The sequence below is a fragment of the Mchenga conophoros genome, linkage group LG18 (genome assembly GCF_057382185.1).
Source record: "Mchenga conophoros isolate Kocher_MC1m ecotype Shallow Benthic linkage group LG18, M_conophoros_male_GT1.1, whole genome shotgun sequence".
Classification (NCBI taxonomy): Eukaryota; Metazoa; Chordata; class Actinopteri; order Cichliformes; family Cichlidae; genus Mchenga; species Mchenga conophoros.
The window spans coordinates 12,216,211-12,236,105 of NC_140543.1; the positions used below are offsets into that span (position 1 = coordinate 12,216,211).

At 39.8% G+C, this 19,895-nt stretch overlaps 2 protein-coding genes across 2 annotated transcripts in view; both read left to right on the forward strand.

Annotated features, from left to right (window-relative positions):
- The first annotated feature begins 1,877 nt into the window (after nt 1-1,877).
- LOC146553318 (activin receptor type-2B-like) lies at nt 1,878-14,525 on the forward strand. Its single transcript, XM_085253839.1, has 11 exons — nt 1,878-2,469; nt 5,813-6,020; nt 7,855-7,970; nt 8,363-8,514; nt 8,692-8,835; nt 9,000-9,143; nt 9,828-9,976; nt 10,184-10,298; nt 10,443-10,581; nt 10,821-10,951; nt 11,240-14,525. The coding sequence occupies exons 1-11, from the start codon at nt 2,418-2,420 to the stop codon at nt 11,432-11,434; spliced, it is 1,545 nt and encodes a 514-aa protein (XP_085109965.1). The 5' UTR covers nt 1,878-2,417; the 3' UTR covers nt 11,435-14,525.
- A 776-nt stretch (nt 14,526-15,301) lies between these two features.
- The window catches only part of LOC146553319 (rho GTPase-activating protein 29-like), a 32,732-nt gene continuing 28,138 nt past the window's right edge, over nt 15,302-19,895 (forward strand). The window contains exons 1-2 of the mRNA XM_085254850.1: nt 15,302-15,505; nt 16,124-16,515. Of these exons, the coding sequence (XP_085110976.1) occupies nt 16,215-16,515 (301 nt within the window). The 5' untranslated portion in view covers nt 15,302-15,505; nt 16,124-16,214. The remainder of the gene's footprint in view (nt 15,506-16,123; nt 16,516-19,895) is intronic.

The window sequence follows — 19,895 nt, forward strand, 5'->3', positions numbered from 1 at the left end:
AGGAGAAACTGTGTGTCCTTCCTACATATACAGTGTATAAATCAAAAGAGAAAGAGAGATTCTGCACAGGGTGGCAAAGCAGCTGTGCCTGCACTTGGGAGCTCTGCTACCACCTAGTGTCATCTATCTATTTTACTGCGGAGTATTGACACTCCGCTCAGGGTGATCTAAGGATCATGGCATAATTAACACCTGAAATTAATCTGCTACATGCTTTGTATGATGTGTATGCTACAATATATAAAAAAAAAAAAAAACAGAACAGGAAACACAATTTCCAGTATAAACCTCTTTTTTTTTTAAACCTTGTAATTTAATCTGACAATGCACATCACATATCCAATGTATTTTATGCCATCTACAATGCAACACAATAGGTGAAAGGCTGGTATACTTAAACGGATATGTAATTAACAGTCTTTTGTAACACTATGAGCTCATAGTTTCATGCTTTTAATGTGCCACTGCATCATTTCCCACATGTTCTCATTCTTCTACAAATGTCACACCAGGGCTGTGGCCGCTGGACCTTTAATGAGCACTTATGTGCTTTCTCTTCCAACTGTCATGACAACAGAACATTTATCTTTACAAGGTTTCGCTCTTGGCCTCTATTGAGTTACAGGGTCAATACAGGATAGCTTAATGAGGAAATGCTTTGTCTTAAGTTACACTGAATTGGACTAGTTTAAGGGCGATTACCTATGGCTAACCCTATTCCTAAGCCATTTGCTGCATAAATTGGCTGAGTGTCACCAACATGCCATTAGTCAGAATGTCAAAGTAGGAGAAAGAGTGGAGGGGCCGCTGTGGAAGGCTTAATGGCATTTTAACAATGTCACTGTTGATTTTCTGTGATGACGGGACTATTTATTTTGCACAAAAGACCTCAATTTTTAAAAAGTGAGCCTTAAATGCTTGGAAGGAATCTATGCACCTTACTATTAATACACCTTGACTACTTGCTCTAATGGAGGCACACGTTTCCTTTTAAGTAGGGAGTTCATAAAAGAGAAGCTGGATAAGCAATGAACTTTAATCCTTATGAGGGAAATACTTCTCAACTGTCTGTTGACTGTGAAAGTTAATGAACTTACTAATCCTTTGACACAAAAACATGTAAGATCACAAATTGATGGTGTTAAACAATAACATTTTAACATGAGCTATTAGTAGAATATCAGATTTGAACACTCTGGGAGATTATTGTCACACACTTTAAAAAAAGAACAAAAATAAAGGTTGCCAGTACATTATGTAGCACGGTTAGCTCTGTCTTGGTAGCTCTACATATTATATATCTTATATTTAATACTGTGTGATGGTAATTAGAACGAACGCATTTTAAACAGCATTTATGGTAACGTGCTATTCCAAATTAGGTCAGCTATTTTTAGCACCGCAACTTATGCATAAAAGATCATACAGACAGAATTTATTTAAGTACTTGTGGGGCTGCAAAAGCTATTTGTCACACTGACACAGAGGACGACGTGGTGTATTATGCATACAGCAAAAAGAGATAATTCTGCATTTGTACAAGCTTCCTTTCACATTCATAAGCATTAGCTATTAATCCTCAATTTAAAAAAATTCTTTGAAAAAGTCCACACACATTGCATTCTCACCTATACCTTCGGTTGCATTAATCAATTAGCCTCGGAATAATTATGATTATGGTTTAAATGCGAGGCTGTCTGTTAAGAACCAAGGAAGTGGTGGGTTTAAACCAAACCCCGACCGCAGAAAGTGCAAGTCTTGTATCGGCTTCGATTCGGGACACACACCGACGTGGAAAACACACCTCTCTCCGGCATTTGTATTTCTGACGTGATATGTGTAAAAAACAAAAAAAAAAACAAAAAAATGTGATAGTTATCGACAGGAAGCAAGAATAAAGTCATTTCAGGCGTGTATCTGCGGTGTCGCGTTAAGGTCACTCGCTGGCTGCCTGAATTCCCCTCTTTGTGTTTATACATCCGGGTTTCCCTGTTTGCAGCCCATTCCCCATTTAGAAGCCATTTTGGACACAGATCAGTAACATGCATGTAAACCCCGACCGACCTCCCGACGCAGCGGTGCTACTATTCAAGTGAATAACCTTAAAAAACAACGAGCTTCCATCTCGGGTGTTTTATCGGCTTCCTATTCGGGTTTTGGATCCACTTCCGACGCGAAATGAAGCACCTATTAATGGAATAACAACCTGGCAGTCAATTAATCGCCCCTATCTTTTCTTGCAACATTGTTGCAGCGTCGCGGCTATTGACACGCGCTGTGGCCGTGGTGGTTTAGGCTGCTGGAGGGACCGGAGGCCTGTGGTCGTTTTGATCCTGGACTGATGTTTTGGGCCACCTGAGTTTTAATGTTCGCGACGGAAAGCGGGGGAAATCTCTGCCCTGTATTTAAAGCGGAACATGTCTTTTTCATGGCTGACTTGTTCACTTCTTCTGGGAACTTTATGCGCAGGTAAGCCGCCGTTGTTGGTCCCGAATTTGCAACAGTTTAGTCGAACAGTTCGCCGCGATTATTTTCATTTTTTTCGTGGGAGTGTGAGTAATTTGTTCGCGTTTGAAATTTCGACCCGCGAACGAGTCCGCGGTTGCGAGTTGTTTAAACTTTGTTGGCAGCTCGTTCAGCTGGGATTTTTATTTCCCCTCTACAACCATAATCGCCTTTTCTCCGTTTAGCCCCCTTAAAGACAAATATGTCACACTCGGGATTTTCCCTCATTTAAACGCTCGAATCACACGTAGTATTTTCACAGGAGAATATATCTTATTATAATTTTTTTTATTGTACATGTATCCAAATTTAAAACTGTTGCTCCTTCGCTGTGGCAGGAATAGAAGGCAGCAGCTGCATCAACATCCTGAAACCTTATAGGCTACCTCTCAGGTCTGCACTCTTGTTTGTGGTTACGGGCTCAACAAGAACCTTCTCCAAACACTCTTCCCTCTGTAAGGATTTGTATGAATCGTTGGCGTTTGATTTGGAGAGACGGCAGCTGTTGTCACAAGTCAGGTCTTTGTCGTGAATCGAGGTTATTGTCTCCCACTGCTGAAGTCTCCACAGGGTTGACTTGGTACCACGTGAAATTGAGCAAGAGGGTTGTTTTTTTTCTTTTGTTTGTCGTTTTTTTTGCCAGCGTTTTTAAGCCCATATGGATAATTTTTAATGTCCCAAAACGCATGCAACCCCTCTTCCTAAGCTAGGTATCGCGTCTGTGACTGAACAGAGGGCTTTGAAACAATAATTTCCACTTTAGGTTTTTTTTTTCCCTCTAACTGTAATAAAAATTTAATTGAGGCACAGCTTTCTCTTGTGTGTCAGCAGCACTGTGGCTAATGTCTTTATGGTTAATAGATTAGGACTGGCAGTGTACAGTAAGCTGCTTCTGCGGAATTCATGTTGTTGTGGTGTAAAAGCTCAGTAAGTGACAGAGGGAGGGGGTTGGGGAACGATATTGTAGTAAAAGTCCTCGCGGATCATGTGACCGCAGATATCAGAAATGCCATCTCGGTTCAATGAAGCGTTGAGCATCGCTGCTGTGTGTTTTATCCTTTGCTACCTTGCTTACTTCCAACCTTTTTTTTTTTATATAATGACTGCGATCTCTGGCCACTGTGTGCATTGCCTGTTTCTTATAATGAAGTCAGTTGTGTGCTGCTGAACAGCAATATGTATGCATGCGTGCCTCTGAGTGTGTGTGTAATGGGTTAGTGGGGGTAATATTGGGGGATGGGCAGGCTCCTATAGGCAGGGATTTAAAGAGACAGGCACCTTTTTTTTTTTTTTTTTTAAACCCTCCCCCCCGCTGAACAAAGATTAGGCCTGGATGTCCAAGCTAAATTGTGACTAACATGTACTCCATGTTGTCTGCTTTTGTGTTTGCCACAAACCCAGTTAGGTAAACAATTATTAGGACACGGGACACATATTTTATAAAATTTGCCTCTTTGCAGCACCACAGTTTGTTTGAAACGAAGCAATCTGATACAGCTGGAGTTAGAATTTCAGCTTTAAATCAAGGGGTTTAAAAAGAGTGATTGCATTTACAATTTTTATTTGATTTATTTATTTATTTTTACATTTTCACAGCCTCAGAAGTAACTCAATAATTAACTGATAAGACTTTTGATATCCATAGTTATAGTATAGCTGTTCAGAGGAACTCTCAATTCACAAACCGAAGAGGTGTTAATGCAAATAAAGGAGCCCATTATTTGGCTGACAATAAATAAATAAATACAACAGGGTGTAACTTGAAGAATTGTGGGTGGGAGTGAGAATTGGGTCGAGAAAGAAAGGATGCGCTAGGCAACAGGAAAAAGTCATGCAAGACTATGAGTGACAGTTAAAGTGTTTGACTTCTTTTGTTTTTGAAGATTTTTTTTTTTTCCCAACATCCAGACATTGAGCTGGGTGTAGGACTCAAGAACAGAAAGGTCATTGAGAATTCCATGACAAATTTCCCAGCTTTAAACAAAAGCCTGGAAAGTTTTGGAACAAAACTCTGGATAAAGCCAAACGTTTACTGGAATGATGGTAAGAGAAGAGGATGGAGAGGAAGGAGGCATCTGTCAAATATGGTTGAGATAGTGGGCGTATCATGCTGCCAGTGAAATCGAGTTGGTGTTTGTTCATAGATATACTATAGAAATACATTTTACACTGAAATTCAGTCAAGTGACTTTGTGCTGTGGAAGTCATTGTGTAGTGTTTCACAATGCAGAATAACAGTGAGCTGAAATGTGTTGCAGAAGCAAGCTCCTTAAGATTCATGTTGATTTCATTCACATGATCTCAGCCCAACTGGGTGTGCTTTTCAATAAAGATAAAAACTGAAGGCCAAAATACCCACAAACAAGCTACAACTGAAGGTGGCTGTAGTCAAGTCCAAATGAAGCATCTAAGGAAGGAAACCTGCTCAGTATTTGGTGTTGTCCATGGATTCCAGACTTCAATGAGTACAAAGAAGTTTTGTGCAAGTACTGGTAAAAACGAATCCATGCATGTTATAATTGTTTGTTCAGCTACTTGAAAATCAAGACCATGTGTTTAGAAACAAAAACAAAACTTAATTCATAAAAGGTTAGTTCAATATTTTATTAAACCCCCTGAAAATCTTAGAGTTCACACTTGAGTCACACCTAGATTGCTTCCTTTCAAATCCATGGTGGTGTGGTAAAGAGACATAATTACTGAAAGTAAGTCACCATCCAAATAATCATGGAACAAACTGACTGCACACGTCTAACATGAAATCCAAGAAGAGAAATGAGAATAATGCCTTTTCATTAAATCATTCACCACTGGAAGACTGACAGCTATTGTAAAAAAAAAAAAAAAATTACTGTAGTTTATTTTCTTTAGTGTTTCCTGTCAAAGCTCTCAAAGAATGTCTTATCGGTCTTTCCAGATGCGTCTGTAGTCTTTATCTATAGAAAAAGAATGCCGACGTATTCATGCTGCGATTCTTTACCACAGCAGGGCATATCATTGTTTTATAGCTAATTGAATTCTGTAATTTTCCCCTTCTTCTTTTTTAACTTTTTACTCTCTGAAAAGATCTTAGTTAATGTGATTATGCCGAACTTCTATTCAGCACAAGTTTCTTAGCCCACAGGAACTCCCTTTTTACTACAGAGAGCTCCCAAGCTTGGATACGTGCCAGAGTGACGATGGAGGCTCTGCTCGGCGATGTTTCGTCGTGGCACGGAGCGGAGCCTGCGCCATATGTCTGTGCTTCCGCCATTGAGTTTCGATTCATTACGATGTGAGCTGACTGAGACTTTTCTGTCATTCTCAGGGTACAGTCTTGGCGAAGCGGAGACCCGGGAGTGTGTGTACTACAACGATAACTGGCGTTCGGAGAGGACCAACCAGAGCGGCTTCGAGCGTTGCGAGGGGGAAAAGGACAAGCGTCTGCACTGTTATGCCTCCTGGCTCAACTCCTCAGGGACTATCAAACTGGTGAAGAAAGGCTGCTGGCTGGATGACTTCAACTGCTATGACAGGTCGGATAACCGTGCGAGGTCATTCGCTGCTGCGAATTTGCATTTATATTTCATGTACCTGGCTCGCAACCAGACTGACGACTGACTGACATTGAGGACAACAGAAAAGGTTCCCTCAGTACCTGCATATAGTTCAGTGCATCTTTTTGTGCCCCTCTCTCACTTTGCACTGTTAAAGACAAATTTAAAAAATGTTTTTGCCCGCCTTTAGTTTAATAAATGGAAGAGTAATCTCTTTTTTTCACCTCACCCTTTGGCCTCGTGATTTCGCAGAGCAGGCAACCATCTCATGCTCTTTGAATGTTTAAAGGATCTTTTTCATTTAGCCTTGTGATGTTTTAAAAGGTGAATAACAGAGAGAAACCATGGGAAAATATCAGTTGCATGCCATAAAAGCAACCACGTATAACAAGAAAAGGAGATTAACTGTGGTCCAGTTTCATATTGCTTAAGGTGCTGTCAGGCAATCAACCATACAGGTATACCGAGACAATTTTCTTGTGCATGAAGCATAAGATATATTCAGATATTTATATTAGCCACTTATCCAATTCAAGCTCACAGATATTCATCTTCAGACTGCTTGTTTTGTTTGATTAGTTGGCAAAACCTAAAACACATTCACTGTAGAATGATATAAATGTGAGAGCAGTGACAAATATAGATATTAAGAAGCAGATGCCAGGTAATTTTTAGCAAATCATTTCCAAGTATGTGTGTTTGTGTCGGGGAAGGTTCTCTGCAGCCTACACATATTTGTGCAAAAGCCAGATAGCCTCTGTGAGCAGTGCAGCACACAGTTCAGCCTGATGATGGCAGATACATACTGTGACACGAGGCCACTCAGGATTTTGTACGTGAGGAGGAGAATTTAAAACTAGTCTTTATCAGAAGTCTGCATTGAATTGAGTGCCGCAATCAAACTTTCCAGTTATTAACATGCTATCCACAGCCTTTCCAACAAGCGGGGGTCCTCTTGTGGCATAGAAAGGGGAGCTGGAGAAACGAGAGCTGCAATAATTGATCCTACATGACACAACTGTGTGTGTGTGCTTTAAAATGTGTATTTTATGTGGCTTTTATTATCCTTTCTAATACTTTGGCATAATTTGCTAGATTAATGTGCAGATGTTGTGAGTTGCCAAATGGCAATTAAGTGACTATTTCACTGAGTGTTAGTGTGAAATTTGAGCATTACCAACATGTGACTAAAAGCTAGAGTGGCATATGTAGAAATTGTAGGTTTAGGTACAAGATGCTGAAATCTTCATTTACCCGTGAGCTGCTGAGGGTAATTACAATAGAACCTGGGAAAAAAAAATACATTTGCTGGTCAATTTAATCTGTGTGAAAAGCACCATTAAATGATTGTAGTAATTGAAGAGCAATGGAGCAGGTGGGGAATTTTGAGTACATGAACATTTAGTGTCAATGGTTAATGGGAGGAATATGCAGATGCATAAAGTGTGAGAAATCCTGTGATTCCTCGGAATTGGGAACATCTGCTGTCTTAAGAGGAGTGAAAAGATGAAAAATTGGCTGTAAAAATTATTTTTTTTCCCACCCTAAACACAAAAACTCTATAAATGTAGTCTTTCCTGCCTTATATTTGTTGATACCAGTACAAGTAACCACGCAAAGATGTGCATTAGGTAATCTGTGGCAATATCCGATCCTATTATTAGATTGCGTTGTCTTAGAGTTAATATACAGCAAATACATGAAAACCATAGACTGACACTACTAAACTTTAACAGCCAATAATAATATCAGAAAATGTTTTTGTCCGTTGGGTCTAGAACAGTAACGTTGATGCGCCATCTGTTGTTTTTAGGCAAGAGTGCGTCTCCATGGAGGAAAACCCTCAGGTCTTCTTCTGCTGCTGCGAGGGCAACTACTGCAATGAACGATTCACCCACCTTCCCGACTTGATTGGCAGTGGCAACCGAGGTGAGTGGCAAATGCATCGTATAGATAGTAAAGATCTCTTCTTTCCCACTGTGATTAGTAGGAGTGAATCTGCATTTCAATGAGACTACAAATCTCATTAATATTAATAAATGACGCCATATTTAAGAAGGGGCTATTGGATCTGACCGATTTTGATTATTGGGAATGTATATGTGTGATTCTTCTGGTTCTGGCTTTTTAATCGAGTGGGATAAAACAAAAATTAATCTCTATGTTAACTAATTTCTCATCTTAGAATTGATGTCAGGCAGTCTCTTACCCTGCCAATTTAAAATCAGCTCTCACAGCCTGTGAGGGACAAACGTGATGCTTAACATATCTTATGTGTCATACAGCTGACATGCCGTAATTATTCTGTACCTCCTTGACAGTGAAAATCCAGCCTCCACCCCGAGTACCTTCCCTGCTCAATGTGCTGGTGTACTCCCTGCTGCCTCTCTGTGTGCTGTCCCTGGCCCTCGTTCTGGCCTTGTGGATGTACCGCCACCGCAAACCTCCCTACGGCCATGTAGACCTGAGCGAGGTGAGACGGGCTATGCTCATCTTAGTGTGAGACTTGTAAGGCCATCAGTAACGTAGTCCTGACAAGGATGGAGTGCTTGTCACTTTTGTGTTTTGTAGCACTGAAATTGTTAATGTTTTGAGGTGGATTCAGCAGTAGAATAAGATGTTTTTATTTATTTTTATTTTTTCTGTTCAGGATCCAGGGCCAGCTCCTCCATCTCCCTTGGTGGGTCTGAAACCATTGCAGCTTCTAGAAATCAAAGCTAGGGGGCGCTTTGGTTGCGTTTGGAAGGCCCAGTTAATGAATGAATATGTTGCTGTTAAGATCTTCCCAGTTCAGGTATGTCATTAATTCTGGCTTAAAAATATACGTCATATGCTTCAGTGTATGAAGAGACGCCTTTTTTCTTGTTCTAGATTCCATGTGCGCCTTTTTGTTTTTGACCTCCAGAATGCTTCTTTGCATCTTCAAGCTCTAAAAATAACTCTGGTTTGTGTTTACAGGATAAGCAGTCATGGCAAAATGAGCGCGACATATTCTTGACTCCGGGGATGAGACATGAAAATATCTTGCGTTACATCGCTGCAGAGAAGCACGGAGCCAACATGGAGACGGAGCTGTGGCTTATCACAGAGTTTCATGAAAGGGTGAGAACATATTCTGTCTACATACAGACCGATACATCAACCCCAAAGCAAGTTTATGGTGAGGTATACGGCTTTTATGTCGACTAGTACCGCTGGAGGTTTTCCAATATTGAGCGAGCCTCTCTGTTTACCTCAAAACAAGAAAAGAGAATCGCAGCCTTTATTAAAAAGAAGATTTCACCACATATGTCTGATCTGCTGTTCCAGTAAATCCAAAAGCAACAGATCAGGCAGTGCTGCTTAAACTTAAGGCGGTTTGTTTTTTCTAAGCGTGTAGCTTAAAACGTTTGTATTTGATGTCAGATATTGCAAGATGTTGTGCATTTGCAGTGATGCTGATATATGAGGACACAATAATTCTAAACACAAGTGGGACTGATTGTTGCAGCACCTTTTTATTCTTGGTATTGATACAAACGTGGTTAGTTGGAGGCATCAGTGCATGTGTCATTGTTTGTTTTTTTATGGTAAACGTTTAAATTGCTATTTTTGATGTTTTGAAGTATGAAATTGGGTTTCTGTTATATTCTCCCAGACTACAGTATTTGCTGTCAAATGGAAATGAAAGCAATTCCTGCTCCTTGGTGGATTCAGCAACAGCTTTTCGGTTATGCCTACGCCTGAATTCATGCGCAGTTGCTAATCCTTGTTTCATAATCCTTTTGTGTGTTTGTGTGTGAGCAGGGATCCTTGACAGATCACCTGAAGGGCAACACTGTGACCTGGACAGAGTTGTGTCACATAGCAGAGACCATGTCCCGCGGTTTGGCTTACCTTCACGAGGACATTCCCAGTTACAAGGGAGAGGGGCCTAAACCTACAATTGCACACAGGTAGGAAAATCAGCCTGGATTTCCTCAACTCTCGTTAGTTCACTAAAGATTAAACTGTTGCTTTTGATTTGAACAGAAATCTTAATTTACTGCTGCCCTCTCCTGGTTGTACCTCATTTAATATCTTTACTATGACAGTCTTTGTCTGACTTCTGTGACTAAACCTCCCTCTAATTAAGACATTGTAATGTGAAATTAATTCCCCAGGGACTTCAAGAGCAAGAATGTGTTACTACGAGATGACTTAGCTGCAGTCATTGGTGACTTTGGGCTTGCTGTAAGATTCGAGCCAGGAAAACCTCCTGGGGATACTCATGGACAGGTATGTAATAACTTCACTACTGTTTTTGTTTTTTTTTGGGGGGGGGGGGGTTGTCTGCATTGGCTCTGTGATGCAATTGTTTGCAGGAGTTTCCTTCTGCTTATTCTTAAGTGGATAAAACCCCCAAATTCATTATCCGTCTAGGTGGGTACGAGGCGTTACATGGCCCCAGAGGTGCTGGAGGGAGCCATCAACTTCCAGCGAGACTCCTTCCTGAGGATAGACATGTACGCTATGGGCTTGGTGCTGTGGGAGCTGGTGTCCCGTTGCTCCGACACAGATGGTGAGTCAACGTGGTGAAGGAATGTGGCTTCACATTCATAGGTGAAAAGGTCACATTGCTTGACCCCGGGCCAGTAAAGATTCGTTTTTGTTTTGTCTGCAAAGCAAATGAAGGGCAAAGCTGCAATGTGGATAAAGTTACTCTTTAAATAGTTTTGAATTTTCAGAAGTCAAAGTACTGCAGTATTTTCTTCTTCTGCGTAACACTTTCCACTCTGTTGCTTTGCTGTCCCTTTGTAGGAACAGTTGGCGAGTACATGCTGCCATTTGAGGATGAAATAGGCCAGCATCCCTCCCTGGAGGATCTGCAGGATGTGGTGGTGCACAAGAAGATGCGTCCAGTCATCAAGGACTCCTGGCTCAAGCATCCTGTGAGTAACAGCATAATAGCTACTGCAGTTTCAGCAGCAATACCAGGAAGTGGTGCATCCTTTTAGTGAAGAGCTCAATGATTTGAGGTTAAAGTTCTTTGAATTTGTTGTGGCTTTGTAACTTTAAAATGAATGGCTTAAATTTGGGGTCATTAATAGAGTTAGAGATTTCTCTGATTTGGGTTTTATATTAAAATTATGAACAGAAGATGGACAAGTTTAGTAAAAATAAGCAAATGCAACTGCCAAAAAGAAAATCCTTATATATTTTGTCTTTTGTGCGTACAGGGGCTGAGCCACATGTGTGAGACCATCGAGGAATGCTGGGACCACGACGCAGAGGCTCGACTGTCTGCAGGTTGTGTCGAGGAGCGCATCGGCCAGATCTCCAGGACAATAGGCAGCACTACCTCAGACAGCCCCATCTCTTTAGTCACGTCTCTCATCAACGAGGACCTACCTCCCAAAGAGTCCAGCACCTGAACGGGTGACACCATCTTTCACCTGAGCTCCTGACTTTTTATTTTTCAAACCCAAACTCAGCAGATTTTCGTGAATATTTAAAAAAACATATATATAAAAAAACAAAAGAAAAACAACAACAAAAAAATACATCTAGCAACTTAAATGCAGCTGCTATTTTATCCCAATACTGGTATTTTTTTCCTGTTTTTTAAAGTGTGTGTGCGTGTGTGTGTTTCAAGTCGGATCCTACTAACACATCCATCTGCTGTAGTTGAAGTAGTAATAAGCTATGCGATGGGCACATCTGATAACACCCATGTGTCAAATCTTAAATGTTGTCATTACCTCATGTGTTTCTTTTGTGTTAGTCTATATTGTTTTTTTCTTTTTTTTTCTTTTTTTTTAAATTACCTCATGGGTTGTCATCGTCGTATTTCGCGTCGTGGTCCTGATCGTCTGCGGCCAAATGAAATGAACCTTTTTGCTCCAAACCTCAGACGACGTGCTGCACACCTCGGAGGAACCGTTTTGAGACTGTTAGACAACAAATACATCTTCCTCAGGGGTTGAAGCTTCTCGATTTTGAAACTCTGAGTGCGCTCCCTTATTTTAAACCTGTGATTTCCTCAAAATGAAAAACGGAAAAAAAAAGTTTCAAAAAACAAAAACCGGAGCACAGCTGTTTTATTGTAAGGGAGGGAGCTAAATGGGAGCTGTATTGGACATTTTGGACTTGGATTTGGGGCAAGTGTCTTGTCCTCGGGGAACTACCTCTCAGGTATTCAGTAGGCTTCTTTGGAACATTTTCTCTAAGTTAAGAGCCGAGCTATCGAGCTAGCTATCATGGACATATTCCTGGATTTTTATTTTAGTTTTTTTATTTGTTTGAATTCAGAGTTACTCCTTTGCCAGTGCCAGGGGCATTGCTGGATGCTGTCTGAAGTTGCAATGTTACACATTCTTAATTTGAACTGTGTGAGTGAGTGTGTGAGTGAATCTGAAATTGAAATGATGTGAGATGGATAGAAAGTTTTTAAAGTGAGAGTCATGGGCCATACTTGAGTAAGCAACATGTCTGTTTTTTAATTTCCATGAGTGCGTGTTCAATAGACTCAGTCGGACACCAGTTCCCAGATACCTCAGTCACTGTATGTCATGCAAGGAGAGCTCAAATGGTTGCCTTTTGTCTCAAATGCAATGCCATAGTTGTACCATAACATGAATACCATACATTGAATGTCCGTTATGCTGCTGTGACTATTCCAGGATACTCAAGGATTTGTAGATGTACATGCATTCTTTGTTAATATAACGCTAACATGTGATTACTATCCACGATATAATGTGAGGCTAATATTCTGTTTTTGTGCGTTTTTTATTTTGACTGGGTAAGCCGTCAGGTGCTTACTCCTACAGACTGACCTCAGATATTCTGAAAAGTACCTCAGGCTTTTTCTACATGTATATCAAATTGTGTTATGTATTTTATTGTGTTTTTGGTAGTTGAGATATTTTATTGCTGGTTGGGCCTCTTGTCTGTTGAGATTGAGATTTGATTTGATTTTTTTGTTTTTTTAGGAGTCTGACCAGTTTTCATGGTGTTAATTCTCTACAAATCTAAAAGAAGATGGGCAGATTTATGTAAATATGGGTGTACACACAGATGGCGAACACTGCTCAGTGATTTTTGGGGTGGGTTTTTTTTCTGCGCTCTCTTTTTTTTTTTTTTTTTTAATAACACAAAATCAGGGCATTAATGTTCTCATTTTGCAGAAATGGAAGAGATTTCTCAGTTCCACCTCTATATATTTAAATAATTTTTATAACTAGCCCTGCATAATAATTGTTTTTCTTTTGGTAGAGAGTGGCGGTTACTGATTTCAGTGAATTTCAGTGAATAATGGTATCGGTCCCTCTGGATCAGAAGCTGTGTGGGTTGCACTTTGCATTATAGAGCTCAGTGTGTATATTATCAAGAACAAACAGAAAAAAACATACAGATTCCTTTTGTGATTTGGCTTCCTGTTTTGAACAGTATTGCCTCAATATTAACCTGCTGGTGTGATGTTCAGACTTGTTTAGTGCTAGTTTAGCCACATTGGACAACACACAGGCTCATCTGTTGTACGTTGATTAGTGCTGTGGAAAGATGGTGATTTTTAACAGTGATCTGTAATGCTTGCCGATGTGCAGTTTTGGTAAAGGACACTAGAAAAAAAATATCAGTCGAAATGGAACAATTACTTAACATTTTTAAAGTGTTTGGAGATCATCGTGTTTGTACCTACATTGATCGACTGATGATGCAGCACCATTGGGAGTCATGTGAGCGGTGGCATGTGCATGGTCCGAGGGTCCAGCAATATTTATTATACAGCAATAGTCTAAGTCTATCATAGTTTAAGACATTTAAACTCAGCTGTGACTTAGCAGGTTTCTTCTGCAGATCAATAAACTACATCTCATCACACCTGGACCATGTCCTGACGGCGTGGATGCGCTAAAGTCTCCTGATAAGTTGGGGGGGGGGAAATGCTGACGGTTGCATTTTTAATGTGAACTGAGCATGGCCCAGGTGCTTTCACGAATTGTGCCAGAAATAAAACAGCAGTCGCGTAGGGGATATCTGCTGCGGTCTGTTGTTACCTCCAAATGCTGTCTTACACCCAGCTCTTCTGAACAGAAAAACCAGTTACCTCATGCAGTACCTCATTAGTAACACTAACATGGAGTCAGCCTCATCTTCAACAAAAAGAAAAGAAAAAATGTATCAATTATTGCGTGTGTATATATCTATATATACATATATATATTTGACAAATGTAAAGGTTTTCTTCCTTTTCATGTGTGAATCCCGTGAAAGAAATCTTTTTTTGTTTTTTAAAGTTCACAGTCAACATTGTTCATTTCTTGTCGTGTGGATGGATGTTTGACTGAATTGTGTGACTTTCCCTGTTTATGTGAACTGTGTGTGTGGGGTGTATGTTGGTTGATGATTTCACTAAAACAGTACGAATGGTAATTTTATCTGTGAAACAAAATGCTTAGAAATATAAACTAGATGAGAATAGTCATCCTTTTGTATATGAAAATAAAGACAAATCTTGATTAACCATTACTGGGTAAATGGAGTTCTTTGCATGTCTCTCACTGCTTTCAATACTGTCTGTCACTTGAGACAACAAAAAGATTAAAATCAAATAAAAGTGCTGTGAATATTTAATGGTAGAAGGGGAAAAAATACGTGCACTATGCCTAAAGACTGTAAGACCGTTCAGGGTTTTTTGTGGCTGCATAAATCCACTAGATGGCAGCAATGGTGCTACTAGTTTGAACTGGTTCATTTGCAACATTTCAAGCTCAAGAGTACAGTCTGGCTTGAGTTCACAGTGAATGCTGGTATCGCTTTCCGTTAAATCATTGGCGTACGTTTTAGTTATTTTTGCGGCAATTGTGGAAGAAATTAATAAATGGACGCTCACATGATTTGTAACTCTTGCAATATTTTATAATACAACAGTAAATACAAAGCGTTAAACGTCACCAAATGTTGCCATGTATCTGATTCTAGGAAAAGCCAGAAAGTCACTACCGCATTCAGTCATCCGTATAATCTGGCTTCAGCTCATTCCTATAATGAGATCATATGCCTGATAGCTATTACATATTTTAGGCAAAGTAGAATGGCAAAGATTGGCTATTGTGTCCTCAAATGTACCCTGTATCCGATAAAGATACATTACAATACCTCACATAATTAAGCCACCTCCGTTTGCGCTTCTGTATTTGGTATCAAAATAAAACGTCCGCTAGCACATGAAGGCATCACAGAGCTATCCTTCGGAGGAATCTAGCCAATCAAAACGCGTCATGATTGTCATGTGACGAGCCGACTGGTAAATTACGATTGACTGGAGAGTTGCCGATAGTCAGCTACTTCTCGATGTACAGTTAGGCAAAGCTGACAACTTTTTGCCTTTGTTGGAGTTTGTTCGTGTCTCACGGAAATACTTTGCTGCCTTCTCCGTCTTCAATAAGCAACGTTTTATTTGGATATTGTTCCCATTATGTCAGCAAAGAGCCAAACAGGTGAGATTAGATAGCGTATTTTGGCTGTGCCAGGAATGCAGTTTATGACCCGAGGTCGACTGTTTTTACCGGGGAAGTAGCATCACTTTTTACTGTAAACTGTATGTAAAGAACCAGCACCATTTTAGTAGTTGCTAGAGTTCAAACGTCTCTTGCAAGCTTACATTGTGTTAACCTTCTTTTAACTGGATTGTTTTTTTGGGGATATTTTTTTGTGTGTGAAAATGTGTGTTACTAAAGGATAACGCTGTTTTGTTTTTTTTTAGAACTTAACGTTACCTTAACTAGCTAAGAGCTAAACGTTGCTTTACAAAACTTTACAAAAAACGTAATTAAGTAAAAGTGTTAGCTAAAAGTGGAAAAGCAAAAGTAATTTAAAGAAATGAAAGAGTGTGAGAAAAACCCCCATTACTTTTATGAACGTTATACGTGCTGAAACTCAATAGTTTTTTTTTAAAATATATATTTCCCCTCATATAATAATCATAATAATAATGATATAGGTTGAGTTCCGTGGTCACTGTATAGTTTTTTGTAATATAGTAAATTGAAATAATAACAATAATAGCCCGATCTACAGATAGACATCAAGTCCACGCGTCATTCTCTGTCTTTCAGCTGTCCACGGACCAGGGCAGCGTGCTGAGTTCAGGGGTTAGCTGGCCTACTGTACCCCCAGTAAAGGGTCGCAGCTGCACTGAATGCTGGGATGCTACGGAAGGGCAGCGGCAGCAGCAGTAGTGGTGGTGGAGGCGGTGGAACAAAGCACACCCAGAGACTGCCACAGAACCTTTCCGAGACATCTACAGAGCCTCTATCAGCTGGATCCAGTAAGACCTTGAATATGGGGCGCAGTTCAAAGAACCCAAACCCTCTGAGCAACATGGGCCTTACCTCCCGCCTGATAGGGGCACCCGGAGTGGATGTCGAGTATGTAATGCAGCTGGTGAATGATGTGCGGTTGTTTGCTGATGTGCTACACAACCTCAAAGAAGCTTTCCAGTATAAAGGTAAGTTCAGGTAGAGCTGGAATGTGGGGGATTGTGTGGGGGCTTTGGAGGTCAGGGAACCATAAAATGACAGATGATGAAAGAAAATGCACCCTGGGCGGTAGTGCATGCGCCATTAACATCAGATTCAAGGACATTCTTGAGGTTATTTTATGATAACGTACTATTGTTAGCACCGTACCTGCTTTGCTGACAGGTACTAATCCATCAGTTATGATTTCTTTGATATCCTAAGTCACATTCAAGTGATAGTTGAGAGAGCATGAAAAGAAAAATAAGAGCAGGAAAGTTAGTTTTTCCAGTTACCTAAGTATCTGAAATCAAGCAGCAGTGCTGACCGATGGTCTAGAAATAAAATCCTTGCTCTTTGAACTGAGAAACTAAAACCCAATAGTTAAAAGTTCTCTGCCAGCAAATTCCACTAAACACCAATTTATGTGGCATCATGTTTTCTTTGTTTGGCCAGTTGTAGCAAATTCCACACACCTAAACCTTTTTATAGCAGACTGTAGTGAATATCTTGTTTTGGAATCACTATTACTATATCACACCTTCACTAACCACAACATTTAGTGGCACACGAAACTGTAAAACACTCTGAACAAAGTGCCCAGGAAGACTGTGCATTTCATTTGTGATATTACCTCCCAAAGTTTGCCACCATAACAGCCAAAACCACCTGTGGCATGTTAGTGTGATAACAGCCTCACGTCAGCTACACCATGACTACATACTTTATACAGAAGAATACAGGACGAGGAGAGATTAGAGCAGAAACAGGGTTTACATTCTTTCTGTTTTTCTCACTTGGCTTTGATTGCTCGGCACTTGTTTGGAGACATATACAAACACTCTGCCCACACAAATGCTCATTATTTCACACATTATAAATACTGATAGTAGCTTGCTGTGAAAGGGCTGTTAGAGCTTTTTTATAATCAGCACTTAAAAGTTTAAAGTTGTCAGTTTAATAATTGATGACTACTAATGTTAAATTGCAGATTATAAGTGTAAGATTATGTTAACCTTATCTCCTACTGTACTCCTAAAAGACACACATATGCTGGAGTACTACTGTAGCTCTGGTAAGAAGGAGTGAGTTGTTTAGCCATTCCTCTGTCTTGGGGGAGGGGGGTGAAACCTCTGTGTGAGAGAGAGAGACTTGGTTCTTGTCGTGCTGAGTGTTACTCTGAGCCGTCACAAAAACATTTGGGGTATTTACCTCCCCAAGAACAGCAGTGCTTATTCATCAGGTGGGATGAAATCATACCGTATGACCCCATAATGTCATTTGAATTAGTGTTTATTATTGCCGAGACACTGACATAAGCAGAATGGCAGACCAGCGCGTGCAAGATGCTGTTGCTGCATTGTGGTTTCCTGCTCATGCAAATGTAAACAATGAGCCATTTTTAATTAGCAGTTAAGCAACAAAAAGTAACGAAAGATGGTAGGAGAAATCAAGCATTTTAGTCAATAGTTCTAGTTTAAGTAGAGGCTATGATTGGAGACTTAAAGAAAGACAAAACCAAACAATGCCCTTTCATTTTAATTCTAGCAAACATGAATCCAACAGGTATAGTACTTTGAACTAAAAACTATCTTTAAAGCTTAATAAATCTTACAATCAAAGTCTTAAGACCATTTCTTAAATGAAATGAATGAAATAGATGGATGAATGAATGGTTTACAGTAGCCCTTTATAGTGTAGGAAGATGGCTCAGCTTTTCATTTAAATCAGTTTAATCATACATATTGTTGAAAGTTTGGGGACTATAAAACAATGGGTCACAACACATGCATAGACATCAGGCATTCACAAAGGTTCTTGGTCATCATCTATGTTTGTCTACTACATTGTAGCATCCCTTGTTGACTTGGTGATGAATTGCTAATCTTATCATCTAAATCTTTAAGTCTTAAATTTGATTGGAGTTAACATATTAACAGCAGTTTCTATTTCATTTTCATGAAATCGTTTTTTAATATATATATATATATATATATATGTGTGTGTGTGTGTGTGTGTGTGTGTATGACTGAACCATGAATTTACATCCTAAAATATTCAAATCATTAGGGTTATTAAAGGGGAATGTATACTGTAATTTCTGCCTCAGTTTGAAACAGTTTTACTGTTGTGTGATTGGCAGCATGCTCTATGTGTCCTTTACATGAACAGACATACAGCCTCAGCGACAGGAAGAAGGTTTTGAGAGAGGTGTGGAGGAGGTTAGCGAAACGTGTGTCGTCTCTTCTGTTATTCTGTTTTGTTGAGCACTCTGTGTGTGTGTGCGTGTGTGTGTGTGTGTTTTCTCTCTCTGAAAGGTGTGCAACCTGTTGAGATCTTGCAAGCTTTTATTCCTGTTGCAAATAGGCATCCCATATAGGCATCAGAGTCCCATATTTCCACTTATAGATCAAATGTTAGTTTGGAATACACTTAATTTTCCACTAAGAGCTCACACCATACTTCCAAGAGGCAACACATTAGCACACAGCATGTTTGGTTGGTGGAAACCCACAGAGACTATCCATGGCCATAAGTTTGAGTTAGCTAGACCACCCACATACACACCATGAACTTAACATCTAATGTTTCTCCATAAATAGATTGTCGTGAACATTTACTCTTTGTATTATAAGTGGGCTTTCAGTTACAATGCTCACAAGAATGGTTAGCTAGCAGTAATCAAGCTGTCAAAGAATATGGTCTAAGAAAAGCATGTGAGGGTGAGTGACCTTTGATTGAGTCGGTGACCCCTGTCCCCATGCTTCTTTTATCCCTAAATTACCTCTATCCAATCTCACAGCCTATAATCAATGAACCTTATTGTGTTATCCCTCTACACAATACTCATAATGGTGTTATGATCCTGATGTAATTGTTGAACTCTAACATTAGAGTTGATTTGCCTGAAATTGTAAGTAGTGAAATGTTAACATGTAATTTCAGTATATTGTTTAGCCCAAATCTTTGCTAAAAGAAAAGTTGAGAAATTATATAGTGAAATCACATATAATCCCTTCATGTGATTGTTGTCAGTGTTGAGTCAATTTCCTTTTGATAGAATATTTCTGCACATCTGGTGAGGATGAATGGCCTTTATGCCAGTATTAGAGCATTTAATAGTATGAATGTAGTGCACAGTACTGCAGGGCCAACATTAAAATGCAATGAAAGTGTCGGGGAAGGTTCTTCATTGTTACGTTTCCATTTTTGTCTGTATTCAGCTGCAAAAGACAGTTTGGTTAATAGTTTTAATCAGCATGAAAAAGGAGTCCTCTGCACGCAGTCTAGCTGCTGTCCCCCTCCCATCCCCCCGCTCTCCTGCATACTCTGCATTCCTTCTGAACAAATGTTCACTTGTAGCTATAGT

Bases quoted from the DNA above. Each gene is read 5' to 3' on its own strand.
- LOC146553318 (XM_085253839.1), top strand. From the start codon at position 2,418: ATGTCTTTTTCATGGCTGACTTGTTCACTTCTTCTGGGAACTTTATGC. The intron at 6,021-7,854 runs GTCGGATAACCG...TGTTGTTTTTAG, and splicing joins GACTTCAACTGCTATGACAG to GCAAGAGTGCGTCTCCATGG. The intron at 9,144-9,827 runs GTGAGAACATAT...GTGTGTGAGCAG, and splicing joins TCACAGAGTTTCATGAAAGG to GGATCCTTGACAGATCACCT.